The sequence below is a fragment of the Peromyscus maniculatus genome, chromosome 6, assembly GCF_049852395.1.
Source record: "Peromyscus maniculatus bairdii isolate BWxNUB_F1_BW_parent chromosome 6, HU_Pman_BW_mat_3.1, whole genome shotgun sequence".
In the NCBI taxonomy this organism is placed as follows: domain Eukaryota; kingdom Metazoa; phylum Chordata; class Mammalia; order Rodentia; family Cricetidae; genus Peromyscus; species Peromyscus maniculatus.
This window is the reverse complement of record NC_134857.1, coordinates 96,381,301-96,402,840: the sequence shown is the minus strand read 5'-3', so window position 1 is coordinate 96,402,840 and position 21,540 is coordinate 96,381,301. Positions and strand designations below refer to the sequence as shown.

The 21,540-nt window shown below is 42.8% G+C and overlaps 1 protein-coding gene across 3 annotated transcripts in view; it reads left to right on the top strand.

Moving 5' to 3' along the window:
* The window catches only part of Slc71a1 (solute carrier family 71 member 1), a 32,498-nt gene that overhangs the window by 7,349 nt on the left and 3,609 nt on the right, over nucleotides 1-21,540 (top strand). For all 3 annotated transcript variants that reach the window (XM_076574868.1, XM_076574869.1, XM_076574870.1), the window contains exons 2-10: nucleotides 5,922-6,017; nucleotides 8,345-8,407; nucleotides 9,062-9,189; nucleotides 11,107-11,221; nucleotides 14,634-14,852; nucleotides 15,183-15,296; nucleotides 16,339-16,410; nucleotides 19,747-19,859; nucleotides 21,158-21,255. In XM_076574868.1, coding sequence (XP_076430983.1) covers nucleotides 5,922-6,017; nucleotides 8,345-8,407; nucleotides 9,062-9,189; nucleotides 11,107-11,221; nucleotides 14,634-14,852; nucleotides 15,183-15,296; nucleotides 16,339-16,410; nucleotides 19,747-19,859; nucleotides 21,158-21,255 — 1,018 coding nt within the window. The remainder of the gene's footprint in view (nucleotides 1-5,921; nucleotides 6,018-8,344; nucleotides 8,408-9,061; nucleotides 9,190-11,106; nucleotides 11,222-14,633; nucleotides 14,853-15,182; nucleotides 15,297-16,338; nucleotides 16,411-19,746; nucleotides 19,860-21,157; nucleotides 21,256-21,540) is intronic.

Sequence of the window (21,540 nt, the reverse complement as noted above, 5' to 3'; positions counted from 1 at the left end):
TCAAGCACTGTATTAAAGAGGTGAAGGAAAGAGACACCCTGTTCTTGTTCAGATTTTAGTAGAAACCCTTTGGAGCTTTTTCTCTGTTTAGTATTCAAATTTAAGAGGAGCTCTGTTTAAGAACAGCACAAGTAACTGCAGAGTAAGTTACTGTGTGTTAGATTCCGTCTGTGTCATCCATCTACTGACCGCCATTCCACCCAGGGAAGCAGCAACGGCACAGGTGAATTTGTTTTTGAAGGGTCTGCATGTAGCAGTCAAAATTTTAGCTCTATTTAATTACATATAAAGACATGGTGGCTATGTTAAAGTTTCTAAAATTAAGAAGTAAAGCTGAGAATTGTGGCATTCATCTACAAACCCGAGCACTGTTAAGGAGGGTGAGGCAAGAGGATTGTAAAGTGGAGGGTTAGTCTGGGCTACACAGCAAATTCCAGGATAGCTTGAGCTATGTGGAACCGTGTCTCAAAGAGAGAGGAAAAGAAAGATGGTTGGATTAAAATCAGCTTGTGACATTTCAGAATACATCCTGTTATTGTTAAATCATTATCTTCTGTGAAGTATATTAACTATAACACTCCTGTCAAAGGATGTGAGCTACAGTTATTAAAATGATTTTATATATTTTATTGAAATCTAATTTTTGTTAGATTTTTTTTTTTTTTGGTTTTTGGAGACAGGGTTTCTCTGTGTTAGATTTTTAAAGTACACTTGTTAATTATTTAGCCTTATTTATGTTTACTTTCTCTGTATGTCTGTATGCTTGCGTGTATGTCTCTATGCGATATGCTTTGCCCTGAGAGGCCAGAGAGGGGATTGGATTTTCCTTGAACTGGAGTTACAGAGTTACAGATGGTTGTGAGCCATTGTGTGGGTTCTGGGAATATAACCCAGGTCCTCTGGAAGAAAAGCAAATTCTCTTAACCACTGACCCATCGCTCCAACCCAAGTTGACTTGTCTTTATAAGATCTTCATCAGTTTTTTAAACACAGGCACGGCATTATACCACTGATAAACTAGATAGTTCTTTGTATTAAATAAAATCACTTCATTATAGTGAATCCACACAGAAAATCATTACACAGCAAGATTAAGGTAGCCATTCAAATGTTTGTCCAATTATAGCTCTGCACATCTCGGGGACTTTCTGGACAGTTAAACGTGACCCTTCTGAAGCCAGGAAGTGTCCATGAAGGTTTTACTATCTACTACATTATTATTATCATTATCATCATTATCATTATCATTAATGAATGTGTGGGCGTGAGTACATGTGCCACAGTACTCACGTGTGGGGTACAGATGGACAGAGTAGAGTACACATGTGTGGAGGTCAGAGGGCAAGCTCAGCAGTCAGTTCTTCCACCTTTACCTCTCCCTCCTCTTCACATGGCTCCTGGGGATTGAACTCAGGCCTTGAGGCTTCTGCAGCAGGTGTTTTTACCAGCTGAGCCTGTCTGTTACATCTTAATGCCATTCATTGCCTCAGAAAAATGAAAAAGGAAAACAAACAAAAAAACCAACCTGACAGTTGACACTGGAAGAAAAGTAGTTTTATATCATCTTGTGTGACTCCTGTATCCCTTTGCCTGCATTTAATTGTTTCCTCATCACCTAACATTACCTTCTCCAAGTCCCCTTTCTAAGTATTACACTCTACTGACTGACTGACACTGTAAACTTGCACATTCTTGATAGCAGAGAAATGGGACCAACCTGGATGTCCACCAGCAGGTGAAAGAATAAGAAAGATGTGGCACATGTACAAAGTGGAATGTTCTACTATAAAGAAAAAATGGAATTGTGAAGCTTACAGGAAAATAGAAGGACCAGAAAGTATATTAAGAGAGGCAACCCAAACTCAGGAGAAAAAAAATGTACATTTTCTGTCATATGCAGATCTAGCCTATAATGCATATATGTATACATGAAAATGTATAGTTCTGTGTAGTAACTTAGGCTTTTTTTTTTGAGGATAGAGTCTAATGTAGCCCAGGCTGGCCAGGAACTTCACTATGTAGGTGAGGATGGCCTTGAACTCCCAATCCTTTTGTTTATGTCAAATGCTGAGATTCTAGAGGTGTACCACTGTGCCAGACTACTTTAGAGATTTATTTTTAAAATTTAATATGGACACTTTTAGTCCTAGCACTCAGGAGGCAGAAGGAAGAGGATCTCTGAGTTCGAGGCCAGCCTGGTCTACAAAGCAAGTTCCACAACAGCCAGGGCTGTTCCAGGGAGAAACCCTGTCTCAAAAAACCAAAACATTTAATGTGTATGAGTGTTTTCCAGCATGTATTCGTGCACTGCATTCATTCTTTGCCCATGGAGGCCAAAGGAGGGTGCTGGATTTCCTGAAATTGGAGTTAGAAACCATTGTTAGCCTTTGTGTGGTGGCTCATAGAAATTGCTTGGTTGGAAATAGCTTTAAAAAAGTAGTTGCTATATCATTTGCAAAATGAACTGTGCCCAGAGAAGCAGAGCACCCATCCTCTTAACTCCTCTGCCTTCTACTGTGGAGGATTGAACCCAGGGCCTCACATAGACCAGAACTGCCACTGAACCAGGTCCTCCCCTTTTCTTTCTGCCTTAGAGACTCAGTAGTCAGTGTCTAGACCCAGTCTCCAATGCTTTCTGTCTACCTAGAAACATGGCCCAAGGACAGAGGGTCTTGATAGATCCAGACATCTCTTAAACAGCTGAAAGGTGCTATATTGTTTTCCCTTCCATAGCCTCGGGATTGGTTCCAAGACTCCTCTGATGCCAGAAGATGCTAATGCTCACGGCACTTAAATAATGTGCATGTTATTTGTATATAATAGATCCACAGCCTCCTGTGTCCTTTCTGCATTCCAGACTACTAGGCTGTCTAGTGGTTGGTATACTGTAGTTCTCAGGGAAGGATGACAAGGCATCCTTACATGTTCAGTATGAGCATTAGTTCAGATGTGCAGTTGGTTGACTCTGGCTGCACAACCTTTGGCTGTGGAGACAGCTGCACCGTCTTTGGTAGGTGTGTGGCAGGCAGCACCTCTGTAGCTCATGCTTCAGCATTTGCTTTAGATGGGTGAACGCAGATAAATTAACAAGCAGTTTCCTCAGATTATCAAATATCGTTAGGAATACTCTTACTAATAGAATCATAATTTCTGCCAAAAATTGCAGATTATAGTGTAACTTGTTTGTAGTTGCCAAAAGTTTGATGTTTGAGTAAAACAAATAGCTTTTCTGAAGTAGTCTCTGACAAGTACATATGTTTTAAATTTTTCAGTTATTTAAGAGCACACATTGTCACTAGCATGGTGGCAAAGCACTTGTCCAGCATGTGCAGGGCTCTGAGGTCAACAAAGGCTTCAGAACTAACAAGTTGGTGGTGCTTTTAGCTAGGGTGCTCAAGATCCCCGAAATCAGTTTTGACTTTTGGAAGCAGGTGTCGTTTCTTATCCTTCTAAACCTCAAGGTTAGGAATTATGTGAAATATTTTTGGTTAAAGTCTAATTTTAAAATAATGAGTGAGATGTTGTGACACTAAGACAAATCTTGAAGTTAGGCTCCATCCTAGATATTGATGACCACTTGGATTTAGTTAGCTGTTTATAAATTTTAGTTTTATTTTTCATAACGAGTTCAGTTTGTAGGCATTCCAGTAACATAACATTGCTACTTAACTTGATGGAATAGCCACACATTTCCCATTAAGAGTAGAAAGGGGTTCATTAGATGAGGTTCCCTCCCCCCCTTTAATAAACCGTTTCCACTTGAGGCCCCTTTTCTCCTGAGGAATTTTTCTGTAACCCTGAATACACAAGTATATAAAGGAAAGATGAAACTAAACAGTGAAGTGTTTGTTTTCCGTGAGAGCAGAAAGCACTGTGGTTCCTAACACAGTTGAGAACCTGAGCCACGGGCTTGGATGCAGGGTCTGTCATGGAGGACACTAGCACCCGGCAGGCCATTGAACTTCGGTTGTTAGCCCTTGAGAGTCCAGGGCTGGCTGGGGGCTGCGGCTTACAGCCACTCCCCAGGATCCTGAGATTGTTGTGCTGTCTATCACAAACCCTGGAGAGAAATCAAAATTTGAAGTCTGGTTTCTTCTGATTGTAGAGTGCCTTTGTTCTGTGGGAAAGTTGAAAACAGTAAATTGAGCCGTTGTTAGTCCAGGACTGTGTGTAGGCTACCCTAAGTCACCTAGCAACCACATGACAGTTGTCAGTAGGGATCAAGTCATAGGTATTAGGTATTATTATGTGCCAGCCACTCGGCTGCTGTGCCTTAGGATACAAAAAGGAAAAAAAAAGATGTAATTTCTGTACCTAAGAAAGTAATATTCTGTGGCATTCGTTGTATGCCCACTTGGGCTCCGGAGTTGTTTCCCCACACACAGGTTTCTTTTGGTTCTTCAAGACAGAGTTTCTCTATGTAGCACTGGCAGTACTGTAGCTTGCTCTGTAGACTGGCGTTGAACTCACAGAGATCCACCTGCCTCTGCTTCCCCAGTGCTGGGAGGAAAGGCATGAACCACCACTTCCTGGCTACTTTTTTAAAAAAGATTTACTTATTTATTTATTTACTTTTGGTTTTTTCGAGACAGGGTTTCTCTGTGTAGCTTTGCAGTTTTATTTTAGGTGTTTTTCCTGTATGCATGCTTGTACCACATGTGTGCCTGGTGCCTGCAGAAGCCAGAAGAGAGCATTGGATCCCCTAGACCTGGAGTTACAGATGGTTGTGAGCTGCCATGTGGGCGCTGGGAATCAAACCCAGGTCACCTGGAAGAATAACCAGTTCAGTTAACCTCTGAGCCATCTCTCCAGCCCCTGGAGTTTCTTCTTAAGCTGTGTGTGTGTTAACTTGTCTTTCTTGTGACAAAATGCCTCAGAAAACAACTTCATGATTTTGTTTTCTCTCACAGTGTCAGAGGCTTCAGCCCAGTCAGTAGCTCTGTTGGATTGGGGCCCACGTGATTAGTGAAACATCATAGCTGGGCTTAGGTGGTCCAGCAAAGCAGCTCACCTTAGGTTTGCAGGAGGCAGGGAGAGACAGGAAGGGCTAGTTAGTGTTCCCATCAGTGGCATAATGGCTTAGTTTCCCCAGCCAAGCCCCACTTGCTCATATGGCCTGTTCACTATTGACTCGTCAGTGGACTAACACACTGGTGCAGCTAGCTCTTTCAGGAACTGGTTTCCCTTGAAGTATGACTACCAGCTGTGGACCAGGTCTTCAGGTCATGAGCCTTGCAGGGGTGTGTTGTATCTCAACCTTACCCTGCTCATCTCTTTCTAAGTTACCCATAAGCCAATGCATCCAATCAGACTTGTCTCTTCTAGGCTGTGAACTTGGAGACCTGGGAGTTTCTTGATTTGTAGTCATAGAACTTCTGCATAGAATATGCACCATGATGTTTGCTGAACAAATGAGGCCTTACTTAGGTAAATTGGTTCCCAGCCATGGTCCTTCAACACCTCTGCCCCAAATTTCAGGTTCCTCTGAGTTCATGCTTGGGATGGGGGTGTACGTACTTCAGTTCTTTCGGCTTGGGGGACACTGTTTTAATGATGACACTTGGTGACAGTTTCAAGAGCACTGCAACATCTCAGCATGTACAAAAACCCAAATACTTTTCATACTTTTGCATAAGGCTGTTAAATGTGTTTGAAAGCCTGAGAAGTGGCACATGTTTGTTTGCATGCAAATCCTCATCTGAAATATTAAAGTTGGTTGAAGAGTCCAAACAGCAGTTAAGACTAGCTATCCGCAATGTCAGGTAGTACATGCTGTGTGTCCTTAGTGAGTGTGACCGTCGCCATCCATGTCAGGTAGTACCTGCTTGTGTCCTTAGTGAGTGTGACCGTCGCCATCAATGTTAGTTATTCAGGAGTACACGTTTACTCTTTTAACTTTTGAAAATGATGTCTTTCTGCAGCCTCAAGGACTAGGCTCCCCTAGTGTTTACCATGCGGTCATTGTCATCTTTTTGGAGTTTTTTGCGTGGGGACTCCTGACAGCACCCACATTGGTGGTAAGTAATCTTTCATGTACACACCACTTCTTCTACGGCAGGAAAGATGGCGGCCTGTTTTCCTTCCCATGGCTAACCAATGCTGACTGGTCATTTCTCCAGAAGTGACCTGGTGAGTGAATGGGCCTGTCATGGGCTGTGTCCAAGCAGAGGCTTAATCACCACTGTTGGATAGAGGGGAGGAGGGATCTTTACACTGATAGGTTTAGGGAAGGTGAAATTTAGGACCCGTATTACTCAACATAATTACTTTGAGGGAAATTGTATAACTTTTCCCAAGACAGGTTTCTTTCCATTTGAGCTCAAGATATACAAAGACTAAAAGTAATGTTACCTACGTTTTCCTACATTTGGAGTGGTAGAAGACTGACTGACTGAACCCGAGAGCTCAGGTGATGGTTAATCTGCTCCTGTCAGTGCAGGCAAAGGAACTAGAATGAGGTTCCTTCCCATCTATGGAGGAGTCTGTATCTAGAAAGGAGTGATTAGTTTAACTGTATAGCTTACAGATGGACTCTCAGAGGGGAATTTTTTGTTTAGTATTGGGCTGAGTGTATGTGTACCACGCGCATGCCTGGTGCCTGTGGAGGTATAAGCTCTGCTGGAAGTGAATCTCCAGATGGTTGTGAGCCGCCATTGGGTGCTGGGTATCCATTCTGGCTCCCTGGATGAGCAGCAGTGGATGCTCTTAACCATTGAGTCATCCCTCCGGCCCACTAGAAGAACACTTTAAAGCAGTTGGCTTCCTTGTGTGTGTGTTCACAAGCTTGAGCATTGTATACTGAGGAGGCTTCAAAGATTGTCCATGGAAAAATTAGATGACCATGTAAAGAGATTGCAAGAGTCTAAAAATGTTTACAATCCATATTGTTTGGAAGATTTATCTACACCTAAATAAGTTTCTTTTTGTGTATAAAATATTGATGTTTCACACAGTTACTTTGAATACACAGGCCATAATCATCTTCAATTATTGGTTTTTGTTTATAATAAACTGTCATTTATTTAAAGTTAGAGCAGTTCTCTCAATAATGTACTTAGAGTTATAATAATGCCAATTTGGTACATTTTGATTGAGATCCTTTTCCTTTTAAAAAGTACGGCTAATTTACCTAAATGTATCATTAGGTCTTCACGCAAGCTAGGGAAGTGCTCTGTACTATATTTCCAGTCCTGATAATGTGGTTTAAGGACTGAAGTATAACACCCCCACCCCCACCCCACCCCCAGCTGAGGACCGAACCCAGGGCCTTGTGCTTGCTAGGCAAGCACTCTACCACTGAGCTAAATCCCCAACCCTGAAGTATAACATATCGACAGGACTTAGGCAGAATCCCTCCTTCGGTTCCTTGGGTCTTCATTGGAACTCACAGAAAGATAGCTCAGAAGCTGGAGCTAGGGCTCGGTGATTCAGAGCACTTGCTCCTCATCCAGAGGACCCGAGTTTGGTTCCCAGCACCTATGGTGGGCACTTCAAAACCACCTGCAATTCCAGCTTCAAGGGACCTGACATTCATTCTCCTTTGGCCTCCCTAGGTACCCCCAAGCATGTGACAAACACATACACATAAATAAAAATCCCTTCCTCCCTCCCTCCCTTCCATACGGGGGATTGGTGTAGGGCCTCACGCATACTAATCAAGAGCCCTGCAACCTTCAGTTGTAACTTTGCTATTTTGAAGCCAGATAATTCTTATTGTCCCCAACAAATACTGGGGAGCTGCCTGTGCATAGGAGGCTGCATAGTTGCTGACTTACTTAGTAGATAGATGCTGCTAGTCCCTTCCCTCCTACTCCTCTCCAAGGTGTTTCTCTTTTTATTTACAATGAGTATGGTTTCTAAGCTTTCTTGTTGTTGGCAAGAAGAACCGAAGGGAAGGGAAGATTTCTAGACATCTCCCAGGATGTCTATACACACAGCAGTGTTTCTTCCCCCGTGGCCATCCCTATGTCTTTACAGAGACAGGCAGCACTGGGAGTGGCAGAAGCACTGGTTCGGAGTCAGGGTGAGAGCTCAGTCGCTCTTCTGTCAGACTGCACAGCACTATGCTAAGTGGAAATTCATAGGAAATAAAACTAGATGGTATTAGGAAAGGTTGTTCGAGCTGGGCGATGGCTGGGCGATGGTGGCGCACGCCTTTAATCCCAGCACTTGAGAGGCAGAGGCAGGTGGATCTCTGAGTTCAAGGCCTGGTCTATAGAGCAAGTTCCAGGACAGCTACCCAGAGAAACCCTTTCTTTAAAAACTGAGGAGGGAGTTGTTTGAAAATATTAGTGTAGAAATTTTACCGAGACTAAAATATAACATGTACTTTTTATTTTTTAAGGTATTGCATGAAACCTTCCCTAAACATACATTTCTGATGAATGGCCTAATTCAAGGAGTAAAGGTATGATCATGTGTGTATGCATATGTACACATGTATATACATACATACTTTTGTATATATAATCTTGTATACTGATTGCTTAATTCTCAAGGTCTAATTTCTAATTTTTTATAACTAGATAGCATATAGTTTGAGGTATTACTTAATTCTTTTTGGACTCTGGGTTTGACATAAGGTTTGACTCAGATATGAACAACTATGTGTAATCATTTTATATTTCCTGTCTTGTAACAGAATTCTTGTTCAGAGCTTTCAGTGCTCTTACAACAGTACAAAATAAAGCAATAGGGATAGCTATGAAACAGAAAAGATGTATTCCAAACTCTTGATCAATACAATCTTTTTATAAACAGTCTACTTACCAGTATAAAACAGATAACTAGCCTGTAATCGTTTTCTAGCAGTGCTGGTTTAGTTCCTGTAGTTGGATGTGCATTAGCATTTGTTGGCTAATGCTCAGGCAGAGGCCAACAGATGACCTAGCCAACCTATGGAAATTTTAAAACAATGTGTAGGCAAGAAATAAGTTAGTTTATTGAAAGCTTAATGGTTTATTTATTCTAGAAGTAAAGTTGCTTTAATTTTGCTGTTATAACAAAGTGGTTCATGTTTGGCTCCTGCGTATACAGCATTCTTTTTAACTTGAACTTGTAGGGTTTGCTGTCCTTCCTCAGTGCCCCACTTATTGGTGCTCTTTCTGATGTCTGGGGCCGGAAATCCTTCTTGCTGCTAACAGTATTCTTCACCTGTGCCCCCATTCCTCTGATGAAGATCAGCCCCTGGTACGTATGTGCTCAGTCCTGTGTGCAACGCTTTCTGGATTGCTGCCTTTCCTTCCTCTTTTTTCCCCCTGGTTTTTCGAGACAGGGTTTCTCTATACAGTCCTGCCTATCCTGGAACTTGCTCTGTAGACCAGGCTGGCCTTGAACTCACAGAGGTCCACCTGCCTCTACTTCCTGAATGCTATGATTAAATGTGTGCATCACCACTGCCTGGCTTGTTATTGCTTCTTAGTGCTTTTTTATTTCTTTTACTTCTCTTGGCCAGTTTACTTATCAGTGTAGATTTTAATTTTATTTTTTAGTACATTCTTTGACACAGATAAGGCTCAAGGGGGAAAAAATAGAACCTGAGTAATGGTCTTGAAGATTTGGAATTAGATGCTACTGTTGGAAGCATCTAGATCATCAGAAAAACTGCTTTTGGGTTTCATAGCCCAAATTTCAAAACAATATTTTAGAGACTGGAGAGAGGTGCTAATTATTTTCTTAAATAGGGATTTTGTATAGTTCATCACTGTCCGCATTAATTAGGAATGGATTTATGAGTAACGCCCAAAATGATAGCTGCTCAAAATCTGTTTCTTTGTTTTCATATCAAAAGATTCTGGAGTTCAACAGTCTAGATCTTGAGTGTAAGTTATAGTGAACAAGGCTTCATCTTGCTGCTCTTCTGTTCTCGGCTGTTGTAGCAATACTGAAGCCCACCTTAGGTGGCGCTGTGGAAAGTATGGCTGCAAGTCTTTTTGATTTTTGGTATGTTTGGTTTGGTTTGGTTTTGTCAGTAAGACCTTGCTATGTAGCACAAACTGGTCTTGACCTCTGAATGCTGCCCAGCCCCCAGAGTGCTGTGTCACATGCACAGCAGCCTTCAGAGCCACAGGTCTGTGGATGCTTCTGTTAGAAGAGCATTCTTAGTTAGCCACTGGGATAAAAATTAGGGTGAGAGCCAGGATAATGGCACACCTTTAGTACTCAGGAGGCAGGGACAGGTGAATATCCCGATTTCTTGGCCAGCCTGGTCTACAGAGTGAGTTCCAGAACAGGCAGGGTTACACAGAGAAACCCTGTCCTGAGTGTGTGTATCTATATAGATATCTGGGTTCATGTGGAAGCCAGAGGTTAATATTAGGCTGTTAGTGTCAATTATTCCTCTACCTTGTTTTCTGAGGCAGAGCCTTTCACTGAACCTAGAGAGCATGCTCTTTATGCTACACTTGACTGACTGTGGTGCTCCTGGGATCTGCCTGTCTCCATGCTCCATTGCTGGGGTATAGACCCTGTCCTCTACGCCCAGCTTTTTACATTTACTTAGGTGCTCGGGGTCTACACCCAGTCCTTATGCTGGTGCAGCGGTTAGTGAGTGAACATGCAGCTCTGTACAGGCTCGCTGTGAACGTACAACTGTACAGGCTTGCTGTGAACATGCAGCTCTGTACAGGCTCGCTGTGAACATGCAGCTCTGTACAGGCTCGCTGTGAACGTACAACTGTACAGCTCGCTGTGAATGTGCAACTGTACAGCTCGCTGTGAATGTGCAACTGTACAGCTCGCTGTGAATGTGCAACTGTACAGCTCGCTGTGAACATGCAGCTCTGTACAGCTCGCTGTGAACGTGCAGTGGCTTGTTTGTCACTTGTGCTTGTTGTCATTTCGGGTTCTTGCTGGATTTTGTTTCTGCACGGTACTTGGATGGAAAGTCGTAATGAGTGCAGAAGCATACTTAGTTTTTCGCTTGTTGCTGTTCGTATGCTTTCACCGTAACTGGCCTAGGACTTTTGGATGTGTTCATTCATGTATTGTCCTAGAAACTTCTTGACTGAAATGAGTTGTTCATACTGTAACTAATAGACAAGAAGGAACATTTTAAGTACTGGTGATAGTTCTAATCATTCTTTCTTGCTTGCTTTTCATTCTTAGGTGGTACTTTGCTGTTATCTCTGTTTCTGGGGTTTTTGCAGTGACATTCTCTGTGGTATTTGCATATGTAGCAGATATAACTCAAGAACATGAAAGAAGTATGGCTTATGGGCTGGTATGTATACTCATTCCTTCCAGCAGTCTGTGTGCTGCTGCGGAATGCCTTGTATTAAGTGCTAAGTGTCCCTTTCTGCAAGAAGTGCTAATGAGTAATCATTCATTAGATTGCGTTTCAGAGTCTTTTCAAGGTTGCTGTGGTACATGCCTGTAATCTCAGAATTAGGAGGCTAACACATATTACTTAATTAATCTATGCTAATTAAACAAGACCACATGAAAGCCTAGAGCCATATAAGCTTTGATAGTTACCATTCAGGAATATCTATAATTGGTATCATAATTTAAATGATTGTATATCTTGTCAGATTTTTTTATTGGAATCCTAAAAATAAGGAAGTAAATTACTACTCATTTAATAACTCACTGAATTAATCTAAAATATAAGAGGCTGACATCTAGGTCAGGGTTCAGTAAATCTTTCTGAGGCTTTGTGAGCCATTTACAGTCTCTATCCCATTGTTAGTGTGTGTGTGTATTGACAACTTAAGAATGTACTAACCAGACCTGGAGAGATGGCTCAGCAGGTAAGCGAGCTTGCTACCACACCTGATGACTTGAGTTTCATCTCCAGAACCCACAGGACAGGAAAGAACCAACTCCTGCACGTTTTCCTCTGACCTCCACCTGTGTGCCATGGTACATCCTCCCTACACACACGCACACCTTATAAACTGAAGAAGCAATGTAATACCTTCTTAGCTCATGTGCCTCACAGGCAATTGCTTGCCAATACCTGCACAGGTATAGTGACTATTGCAATACAGTCTGCTCTCCTCAAAGCTAGGAAAAATGGCTACCATAACCATACTAACGTATTGTTGCTTAAATAGCCAGAAGTAGGGCAGGGATGAGTTTCAGCAAATACGAGATATATGTGTGATAAATAAGGACTGGGGATTGTATCTGATTGACTCTTAGTTCCACGAAAGACTGATTTCTGATTCAAAGGTACTACAAAAAATTATGATGTTGGCAGGCTTTGGTAGAGGAGGTGTAGGGAGTATATTTAGGGGGGAAACTCATAAAAAATACTAATGGTTTTAGTTGGAGGATTAAACCTTTTAAAATGGTAATGAGGCTAATGATAGCCAGGATTAAAAAAAATAAACAAGAGCTGGGCGGCGGCGTCAGTGGTGGTGGTGGCGGCGGCGGCGGTGGCAGTGGCAGCGGAGCACGCCTTTAATCCCAGCACTCTGGAGGCAGAGACAGGTGGATCTGTGAGTTCAAGGCCAGCCTGGGCTACAAAGTGAGTTCCAGGACAAGCTTCAAAACTATACAGAGAAACCCTGTCTAGAAGAACAAAAACAACAAAACAAAACAAACAAACAAAAAACAGCTTTATTGGAGTCTACTTATAAGTCATCCATTTTATGTGTCTAGTCAGAGGATTTTAGTAAGCTTTTACAGGTGTGCAACCATCATTGTAATCTAGTTGGAGGTTGGGGTCATGGGAAGTAACTGATTTTCCTAGCCAAGGCCTTTGCTTTTTCAGATAGGGCCTTACTCTGCCCAGGCTGGCTTGCTTCTGCCTCTGTGCTGGGATTACAGACAAACCACTGCACAAGGCTAGTCATAACTTTTCAGTAAGAATTTCACAAGCCTGGTATGGCCATGCACACCCTTAATCCCAGGACTCAGACAGAGGTAGACAGGTGTCTTTGCATTTGAGGCCAGCCTGGTCTACATAGCAATTTCCAGGCCAGCCAGAGCTACATAACAAGACCCTTTGCAAAGAACAACCAACAAGAAGACTTTTCCAGTCTGGCCACTTCTTAGTTTTGGCTAAGGTCAAGTGAAGAATGTCCTACCTTTAAAAGCATAACCCAGCAAATGATACTAACATAGAAACAATGTAGATTTAGAGAAAGGGAAAAGTGACCTTGGTAGTCCTTTCTCTTTCTGCCAGAAAGAAGTGATCACAAGCTGGTAGAATGGAGAGGTCTAGAACACAGACAGACCCTGATTGGGCCTTTGCTGCTTTGCAAGTGTGAGCTCATCTGACGTGCACAGTGAAAGTCAGTGCCCTTTGCCCCACACAGCTGCTGTGCTCTGGCTCCCTAATGAGATACCACCGCTGTCTGGTTTTAGAGTATCTCCATCGACCCAGGGAACACCCTCAGACCCATTTATCATCTGTCCTCCCTCCACCCTGAGCCCAGACAGCAATCCGCACACTCTGTCTAGGCTGTTGCCTTTGGTAGACATTTCCTACAAATTACATAGTGTAAGACAGTCTTTGTGTCTGGGATCTTTCACTTAGCGATCTTGAGGTTTACCGGATCCATCCATGCTTGCTGTGCGCTGTTTGTTTGGGACAGACTGGAGGTGACTGCCTCTTGATGGTGCTGGGGTTAAGAGAGACCTTTCTAAAGTTTAGTTGTGAGGACTTGGGCCCTTGATGAGTAGCAGCTTTTAGATTTCATTTCATGTGTGTTAGTGCTTTGAGAAGATGGGAAGGGATGATGATCTGGTTTGATTCCTGGGTCCCACATAGACAAAAGTAGAGAACCAAGAGTGACAACGTGTCCTCTGACCTCTGTACATGTGCACAAGCACACAGAAATAAATGAATGAATGCCTAAATAAATAAATGTAAAAAAATTAAAAAGGCCTGTATTCATTTTAACCATTATTCATAAAGTGCAAATAACCTCTTGATTAGCTACATTCAAAAGTCCAAATGGCATAGAAACAGTAAAGTTCCCAGTTTGATTTCTTGTCTGTCTCCTGAGTGCTGGAGAGTGAACACAGGGTCTCACACAAGGTAGGCAGCTGTGGAGCTTTGCTTTCTAGTTCCCTCGAAGAGTGTGGTTTTGCTTAGGCATTATCTGCTTTCATATCTGCTGATTTGCAGCTCATGGCTGTGGTATAAAGTGGCAGTGTCTGGGGTGACCCTCTTCTCGATAATCTTATCTCTGCTTGTCCCCACTTCCTCAGGGGTCGAGAGAGGGTCTCAGTGCCAGGTAGTTTTGTTCTTTGTAATCCTGCAGTTCAAAGTCTTTAAGTTTGATTTCAGGTAGCTCTGAGTATGTGTCATGATAAGCATTTAATTATCTATTTAATTTTGATGAGAGAAATCACGACATTGAGTCTCCTTGTAGCAGTGAGTGACTTTAGACTGTTTATAGAAAGTATACTGAGCGAGGACTCATGTATTCATGAAGTTCTCTGGGTCCTCACTTTTCCTCAACTAAATCAGCTATGAATTTGTCTGTAGGATGTACAAAGGCTCCCAAGTTTAAGCGAAAGTTTGAGAGGCTAGCACATCTCCTCAGACAAGCATCTGAGGTGCTGATTTTCCTGCAGGCGAGTACAGGAAGAGTGCAGGGCAGCTGGCTGGCGAAGGGGAATGATGACTGGTGCTGGCAGGGGGTCCCAGATCAGCCCCTCTCTGTGTTTGATTGCAGGTTTCAGCGACGTTTGCCGCCAGCTTAGTCACCAGCCCTGCGATTGGAGCTTACCTTGGACGCGTGTATGGGGACAGCTTAGTGGTGGTCCTTGCTACAGCAATAGCTCTGCTAGACATTTGTTTTATCCTCGTCGCTGTGCCAGAATCATTGCCTGAGAAGATGCGGCCAGCATCGTGGGGAGCGCCCATTTCCTGGGAGCAGGCTGACCCCTTTGCAGTAAGTTCCTCCTTGGCAAAAGAGTGAATACCTGATGCAGTGGAGTGTGATTACTTCTCTCTGGATGTTTTTTGGGGAAAGCACCTTAAGGAGTATTTATATATTTATTATAATCAGGGTCTCACTGTGTAGCCCAGGCTGGCCCGTTACTTGATCATTCTTCATCATTCTCCTGAGTTCTGCAATTATAAGCATACAAGGCTAAAGATTTATTTATTTTTTAACATTTTGAAATATTTTTTAGCTTAGCTTGGGAAGGATTAAGTAAAGAGAAAACTAGTTGTGAGTTTTTAACATAGGTGTGCCTTGATGTTTCTCCTCCTATTCTAGTCTTTAAAAAAAGTGGGCCAAGATTCCATAGTGCTGCTGATCTGTATCACGGTGTTTCTCTCCTACCTACCGGAGGCAGGCCAGTACTCCAGCTTCTTCCTGTACCTCAGACAGGTAAGGTCCTGCCATAGTAGCTTGTCAGGGTTAGCGCTCTAAGAACAGGATTTCCTTCTCAGGGAGCTGTACTCACGTGTGAAATGAATGCTCGCCTAGTGTGCCTTCTGCTGCTCGGATAAAACAGTGTATCTTTGCCTTCTACTTCCATGCTTCGTCCATCATTGAAGAAGAGCAGGCCAGGTACTGCAGCAGACACCATGCAGCAATGCTGCTCATTGCCTTGCTCCGCCAGTGCATGTTCAGCTGCCTTTCTCATACCTCCTAGGACCACCTGGCCCCAGGGTGGCACCACCTATAGTGTCCTGGACCCTCCCACATCAGACATTAATCACGAAAGTGTCCCCACAGACTTGCTTAGAGGCCAGTCTGATGGAGACATTTCTTAGTTATGGTTTTCTCTTCCTAGATGACTCTAGTTTGTGTCAAGTTCACACACACACACACACACACACACACAAAAATCAAAAGACAAGAGAATACTATTTTAGCCGGGTGGCGGTGGTGGCGGTGCTTGGGAGACAGAGGCAGGTGGATCTCTGAGTTCGAGGCCAGCCTGGTCTACGGAGTGAGATCCAGGAAAGGTGCAAAGCTACACAGAGAAACCCTGTCTCAAAAAGTGCCCCCCCCCCCAAAAAAAAGAATACTATTTTATAAACAATAGCCAGCAAGAATTATTGTTTTTCAAGATAGGATTTCTATGTAGTAACCAAGGATTTAACCTCCTGTTCAGAGTACCTATTTCTGCTCCCCATCTTTGGTAGTGGAGGTGAAACCCAAGACTTCATGTTGTGATTTTGGTTGCTTGATAGCTTAGTATAACCAAATAAAAGGGATTTGTTAAGTATAAGAAAAAATTTTTCATATGATAAGTCATTTTTCTATAGAATCCTTTGTGTATAAGTAATTTAAAATTAGAACGAAAAGTCGTTGATAAAGCATTTTTCTAGCCATTTACTATTAATGTACAAGTAGTTACAATAACTTCATGTTTTCTGTGCTTCTTTGTTCGTTAATTTTACTTGTTTTGGAAACCTTCTAGATAATGAAATTTTCCCCAGAGAGTGTTGCGGCCTTTATAGCAGTTCTCGGGATTCTGTCCATTATTGCACAGGTGAGTTTCTGTTGGAGTGAGGTCATAGAGGGTAGGCAGCCCTTCCAAATGAGGTCTCATACAGTTTTGTTTGGGAGATGGGGTCTCTCTGTGTAGTCCTGACTCTTCTGGGGGTCACCATGTAGACCCAGCTGGCCTTGAACTCAGAGATCCTCCTGCTTCTACTTCCTGAGTGCTGGGATTAAAGGCATGTGCTACCATGCCTGACAAGACATGACAAGAGTCTCTGATCTATTAAAAAACGTGCGTTAATATAGCAAGTAATTGATCCGATTTTTAGGATGGACACACATTAGTGAATGTGTGATGTTTAACAAGAATGACAGTTTATTGATGTATATCAGAACTCCTTGTTCTGTGAAGTCAGTCATCAACAAATATTCACTGAATGTCTATAGTACAACAGACACTGTGGGTAAACCAGTGGTGTTGATCCCTGCTGTTCAGAGTTTATGTTCTAGAGACTGAAACATGATGTAGGGAAATGATTGGAAACATCAGCTAGGATGAAAACTTCAAAGAAGGGGAGAAGTGGTAGAGAAACATGGGGAGAGGTTTTATTAGTAAGCAGGGTCTGGGAAGTGCGTGATGTACAAGGTGGCACTTGGCCAAGGAGATGCAGAATAAGCTATAGAAAAAGCTGGTGGGAGAGAATTGGTTGGAAGAGGTTGGATGATGGGAATAATGCCCCAAGGGTGGGAATGGTCGTGGTCCAGTAAGAAAGCAGAGGCCTCTTTGGTCCTGCTGGTGTGGATAAGGGAAGGAAGGAAGGAAGGCTAGCAAGTAAATCCTAAGGGGCTCCTGGAAGCCTTGGTCAGCCCAGTAGGTGAACAGTGCTTGTTGATGCTAGGGTCTTGTAGTCTTGTGTGAGAGATTCTCAGCAGCGGTGAGCCTTGAAAATTGTGCACAGGATGTGACCCCAGGAAGGGAGGAGACCTGTGTTTCTGGATTCTGTTCTGACTTGAATGACTCCTCGCGGTCTTAAGTACATTTACCTTTTGTTCCCACTTGCAAGTCTGTAAACAGTCTAGCAATGCACAAGATGTTTTGTTGTGAGCAGAGGTGAACCCAAGCTCTCTTTTTCTACCCTTTCCTAAATTAGGAGTTATTGGTCCCTGGCTTCTTAAATTGAGAAACCTGAATTCTGTAGGTCAACAATTACTAGTTGACTGTGTTGAGTGAAGGCTGTGAGGTGCTGCTTTACAGGCAGGTTTTTTTGTAGTTGTGATCTGTTTGGAAAGCTCCAGCTTTCTTAGCCTCACATTCCCAAGAGTGCATGCCTCTGCCCATGGGCTGGCCCTTCAGCTGCCAACTGTGTATGGAGCCAGCCTCCTGTGTTCTTACCTGAGGCAGCAGGGATTTCATCAAGATGAATCTGGTTTTAGCAGTGCTTTTCCTCTGAGTGCATCAGTAATGAGAGTCTGTGAACCTCTAGAGCAGTGGTTCTCAACCCACGGATTGCAACCCCTTTGGGGGTTGCATATCAGATATCTGGCATATCAGATATTTACATTACGATTCATAACAGTGGCAAAATTACAGTTATGAATTAGCAATGAAAATAACTGTATGGTTGGGGGTCACCACAACATTAAGGAATTGTATTAAAGGGTCACAGCACTAGGAAGGTTGAGACCCACTGCTTTAGAGCCTTAAGAGGAAGCAAGACTTTTGAGAGGCAAATGCCATGTTTGGGGGTAGTCTTGAGTCCACTTTCCCAAATTCTTTAAGCTTTGCATCCTCATTCTTCCCAGAAATTGGATGCCACAGTGTATGCAAATGGGTGTAGTAAAGAAACTACTGAAATAGTTTCTTTTTTTCTTTTTTTTCCCCAAGATTTATTTATTATGTATACAGCATGTGTGACTACAGGCCAGAAGAGGGCACCAGATCTCATTATGGATGGTTGTGAGCCACCATGTGGTTGCTGGGAATTGAACTCAGGACCTCTGGGAGAGCAGTCAGTTCTCCTGTGCTATCTCTCCAGCCCCTGAAATAGTTTCTTTACAAAGAAAGGGGCACAGTCTTTATTGTAGATCAGAGAGAGACCAGCCAAAGGTATTTGGAAGAGTCGAGAGCAGAGAGAAACAGACTGAAAATGGCCAGGGCTAGGGAGGTGGGAATAGCAAGAAATAGCCAGAGAGGGAACAGAAAATAGTGGTTGGAAGGAGGATAAGTAGCTCGGGGTGGCGGGGGAAGGGCCGGGAAGCTAGTGTGGACTTTGAAACTTACAAGGATACTTGTGAATAGGGACTGAGGGAGCCTGGAGTGTGAGCTTTGATGTGCAACCACAGGTGTGTGTCAGTGGTGAACCATATGTCCCTTCTGCCGGAGGCGAGGGAAATGACTCCTTTGGCAGATGGGACATTTTTACAAGTTCCTAAGGAAAGCTGGCTTTTAGCTAATGACCAGAAATCCTTTTATAGTTCAGCTTGAATTGAGCCAAGACTATCATTTCTGGACATATATGGACTTCCTGAGACCTAATAGAGTTTTGAGTATATTCAAGATTTCTTTTGACTAACTGAAGTCTGTCTCTGATACATTCTATAAGTAAAGCAGAAATTCTTGCATTCTAGTCCTTCCAATATGTTGTCTGTAATACTGTCCACCATGCCCCACACACAAATATTAGGGATGTATTGCCTTAAAAGGAAATAACATAATAAAATCTTATTCAAGGAAATAAAAATTGAAAATTTCACATACTTGTTAGACTGGGGAATACTAGCTTTACCCAGATGTTTTTTAGTGAGTTGAACTTCTGGCAGACTGCTGCTCAGCGAATTTTGTGGATTGGCTCCCGAAGTGTCTAATCCCACAAGGTGGCAGGAGACTCGGTCCTATATGCTCTTCACGTTTACCAGTCTTAAATAGAGCTGAGAGCTCAGATCTCTAGGAGCTTGGTCTGGTAGTAGTGTGTTATCACTTGAAATCCTTCTAGGAACCTATTTTGAGGCAAGTACTCATTCTAACTCATGGCTAGCCTAGGACTCATGCAGGAACATGGTGGTGGCTGGTGGCAGGCATGAACACTGAGCTCTGAGCTAGTTGGGGCAGTTAATGCTGAAAAACCACTTCATCAGAGTGAAAGAAACCACCTTTTTAAAAAAGCTTTGTGGTATAGCCCAGTGAGATGGTTCAGTGGGTAAAGGAACTTGCCACCAAGCCTGAAGACCTGAGTTCAATCCTTGGGACCCTTATGTGGGAAGAGAGACCAAATTCCAACAAATAAATAAATAAATAAATAAATAAACAAACAAATAAATAAATAAATAAGCAATTAAAACAAAAAACTTTGTGATAATCATGTGTGTGTATGTGTTTGTCTTCTAGACCATAGTCTTGAGTTTACTCATGAGGTCAATTGGAAATAAGAACACCATCTTATTGGGTCTGGGATTTCAAATATTGCAGCTGGCATGGTATGGCTTTGGTTCAGAACCTTGGTAGGTATAATATTGTAATGTTCATTTTCTTAATTTTTTTATATTCTTAGAAATTTTCACTTGTATAATGTCTTGATCACATTAGCCCTTTACTACCTGCCGCCCAGTCCTCTTTTAACTCCCCAGTAATATATCACCCTCCCAACCTCAGACACGTGTGAATTTAACCCAGAATCCATGTATGCGTGGTATGGTGTGGGACACACCTCCATCAAAATTTTTTTTTCTTTGTGTCTTTTTGTTTTTGAGACATATTCCCTTTTTTCTTCTTTCCTTTTAAGCTAAGGCTGCCTAAGCCTCACAAGTGCTGGGACTACAGGTGTGCACAACCATGCCCAGCCCTGCCCCTTTTTTCCTTCTCAGCTAAGCCATTAACTTCAGCCTGCTTCTTGCTGGGCCTTAGAGCCTGCATGGTACAATTTCCCGTATGTTCTAGACTGGCTTAAGGCTAAATAGTGGCAGGATTTTGTTTGTTTGTTTTTGACATGAGATTATTAAGCTATTCAATCTGTAAGGTGCATTTAATCTAATCAGTTTGTTACTAGGAAACAGCGTGGGATTCCGGGGCAAAGCCTTACATCTGTTTTGTCCCTCTAGTTGGGAGGGCAGGTTTACTAGTGTTCCTCCCTGGCAGGGTGAGTGGGCACAGTCCACTTCTCCTACCCATCCTGGCTCACGACCAGGCCCAGCTTGTCTTACAGGCTGCTTCCCTGCAGGCTCCTGTTGATGGGTGGGTGGGCTGCCCACCTCTTTGGGTTTGAGTATTATTAGTAAACACTAAGAATGTGTTTTAGTGGGTCATGTATTTTCCAGTACAGCTTTTACAGAAGTGAAGTATTTCAAACAAGAAGCCAGGAACATCCAGCTTACTTCCCTTTATACTTTCAAGATTATATCCAGTCAGTGCTCTTTAAACTGAAACACAAATCCATGGGAACTTTGGGTGATTACTGGCCTCGATGTTTAAATATGCTTGATGTTTCTTAGTAATTGTATGTCTTAATCCTCCACATAGCCTCCCAACTTCCCACAGAATATTCCATGTACATCATGTTTTGGAACTTGACAACCCAGTTTTACAAACACACCATCTTTGTGAACAAGTAGTTACTGCTTCCAGAGTACCTAGGGCTATCTATATACCTTTAACTGACTTGCCCAGAGCCAATTAGAGGAGCAGAGAAACTACACTTCTCTTTTCTGTACCACAGCCATTGCACTGTCAGGATGACTTGGTTGGATTTGACAGGTAAAATGGAGAAGCGGTATTAATTTTTGTTTTGCTGCTCTGATTCCAGGATGATGTGGGCTGCTGGGGCAGTGGCAGCCATGTCTAGCATCACCTTTCCAGCTGTTAGTGCCCTTGTTTCACGGACTGCTGACGCCGATCAACAGGGTGAGTGGATAGGAACGTTGGCTGCCTGTGGGAAGGCAGGTTCTGAGGTGGCTCGTGGTCCCTTGACTGTTTGGCTGTTAGGGTGTGTGCACCACTGTGATAAAGTGCCTGACAGAAACAGCTTACTGGGTTTATATTGGTTATAGAGTTTTTTAATGATTTATTTTTAATGTGTATTGGTGTTTTGCCTACATGTATGTCTGTGTGAGGTTGTGGGATACTCTGGAACTAGAGTTATAGACAGTTGTGAGCGTTTGTGGTTGCTGGGAATTGAACCCTGGTTCT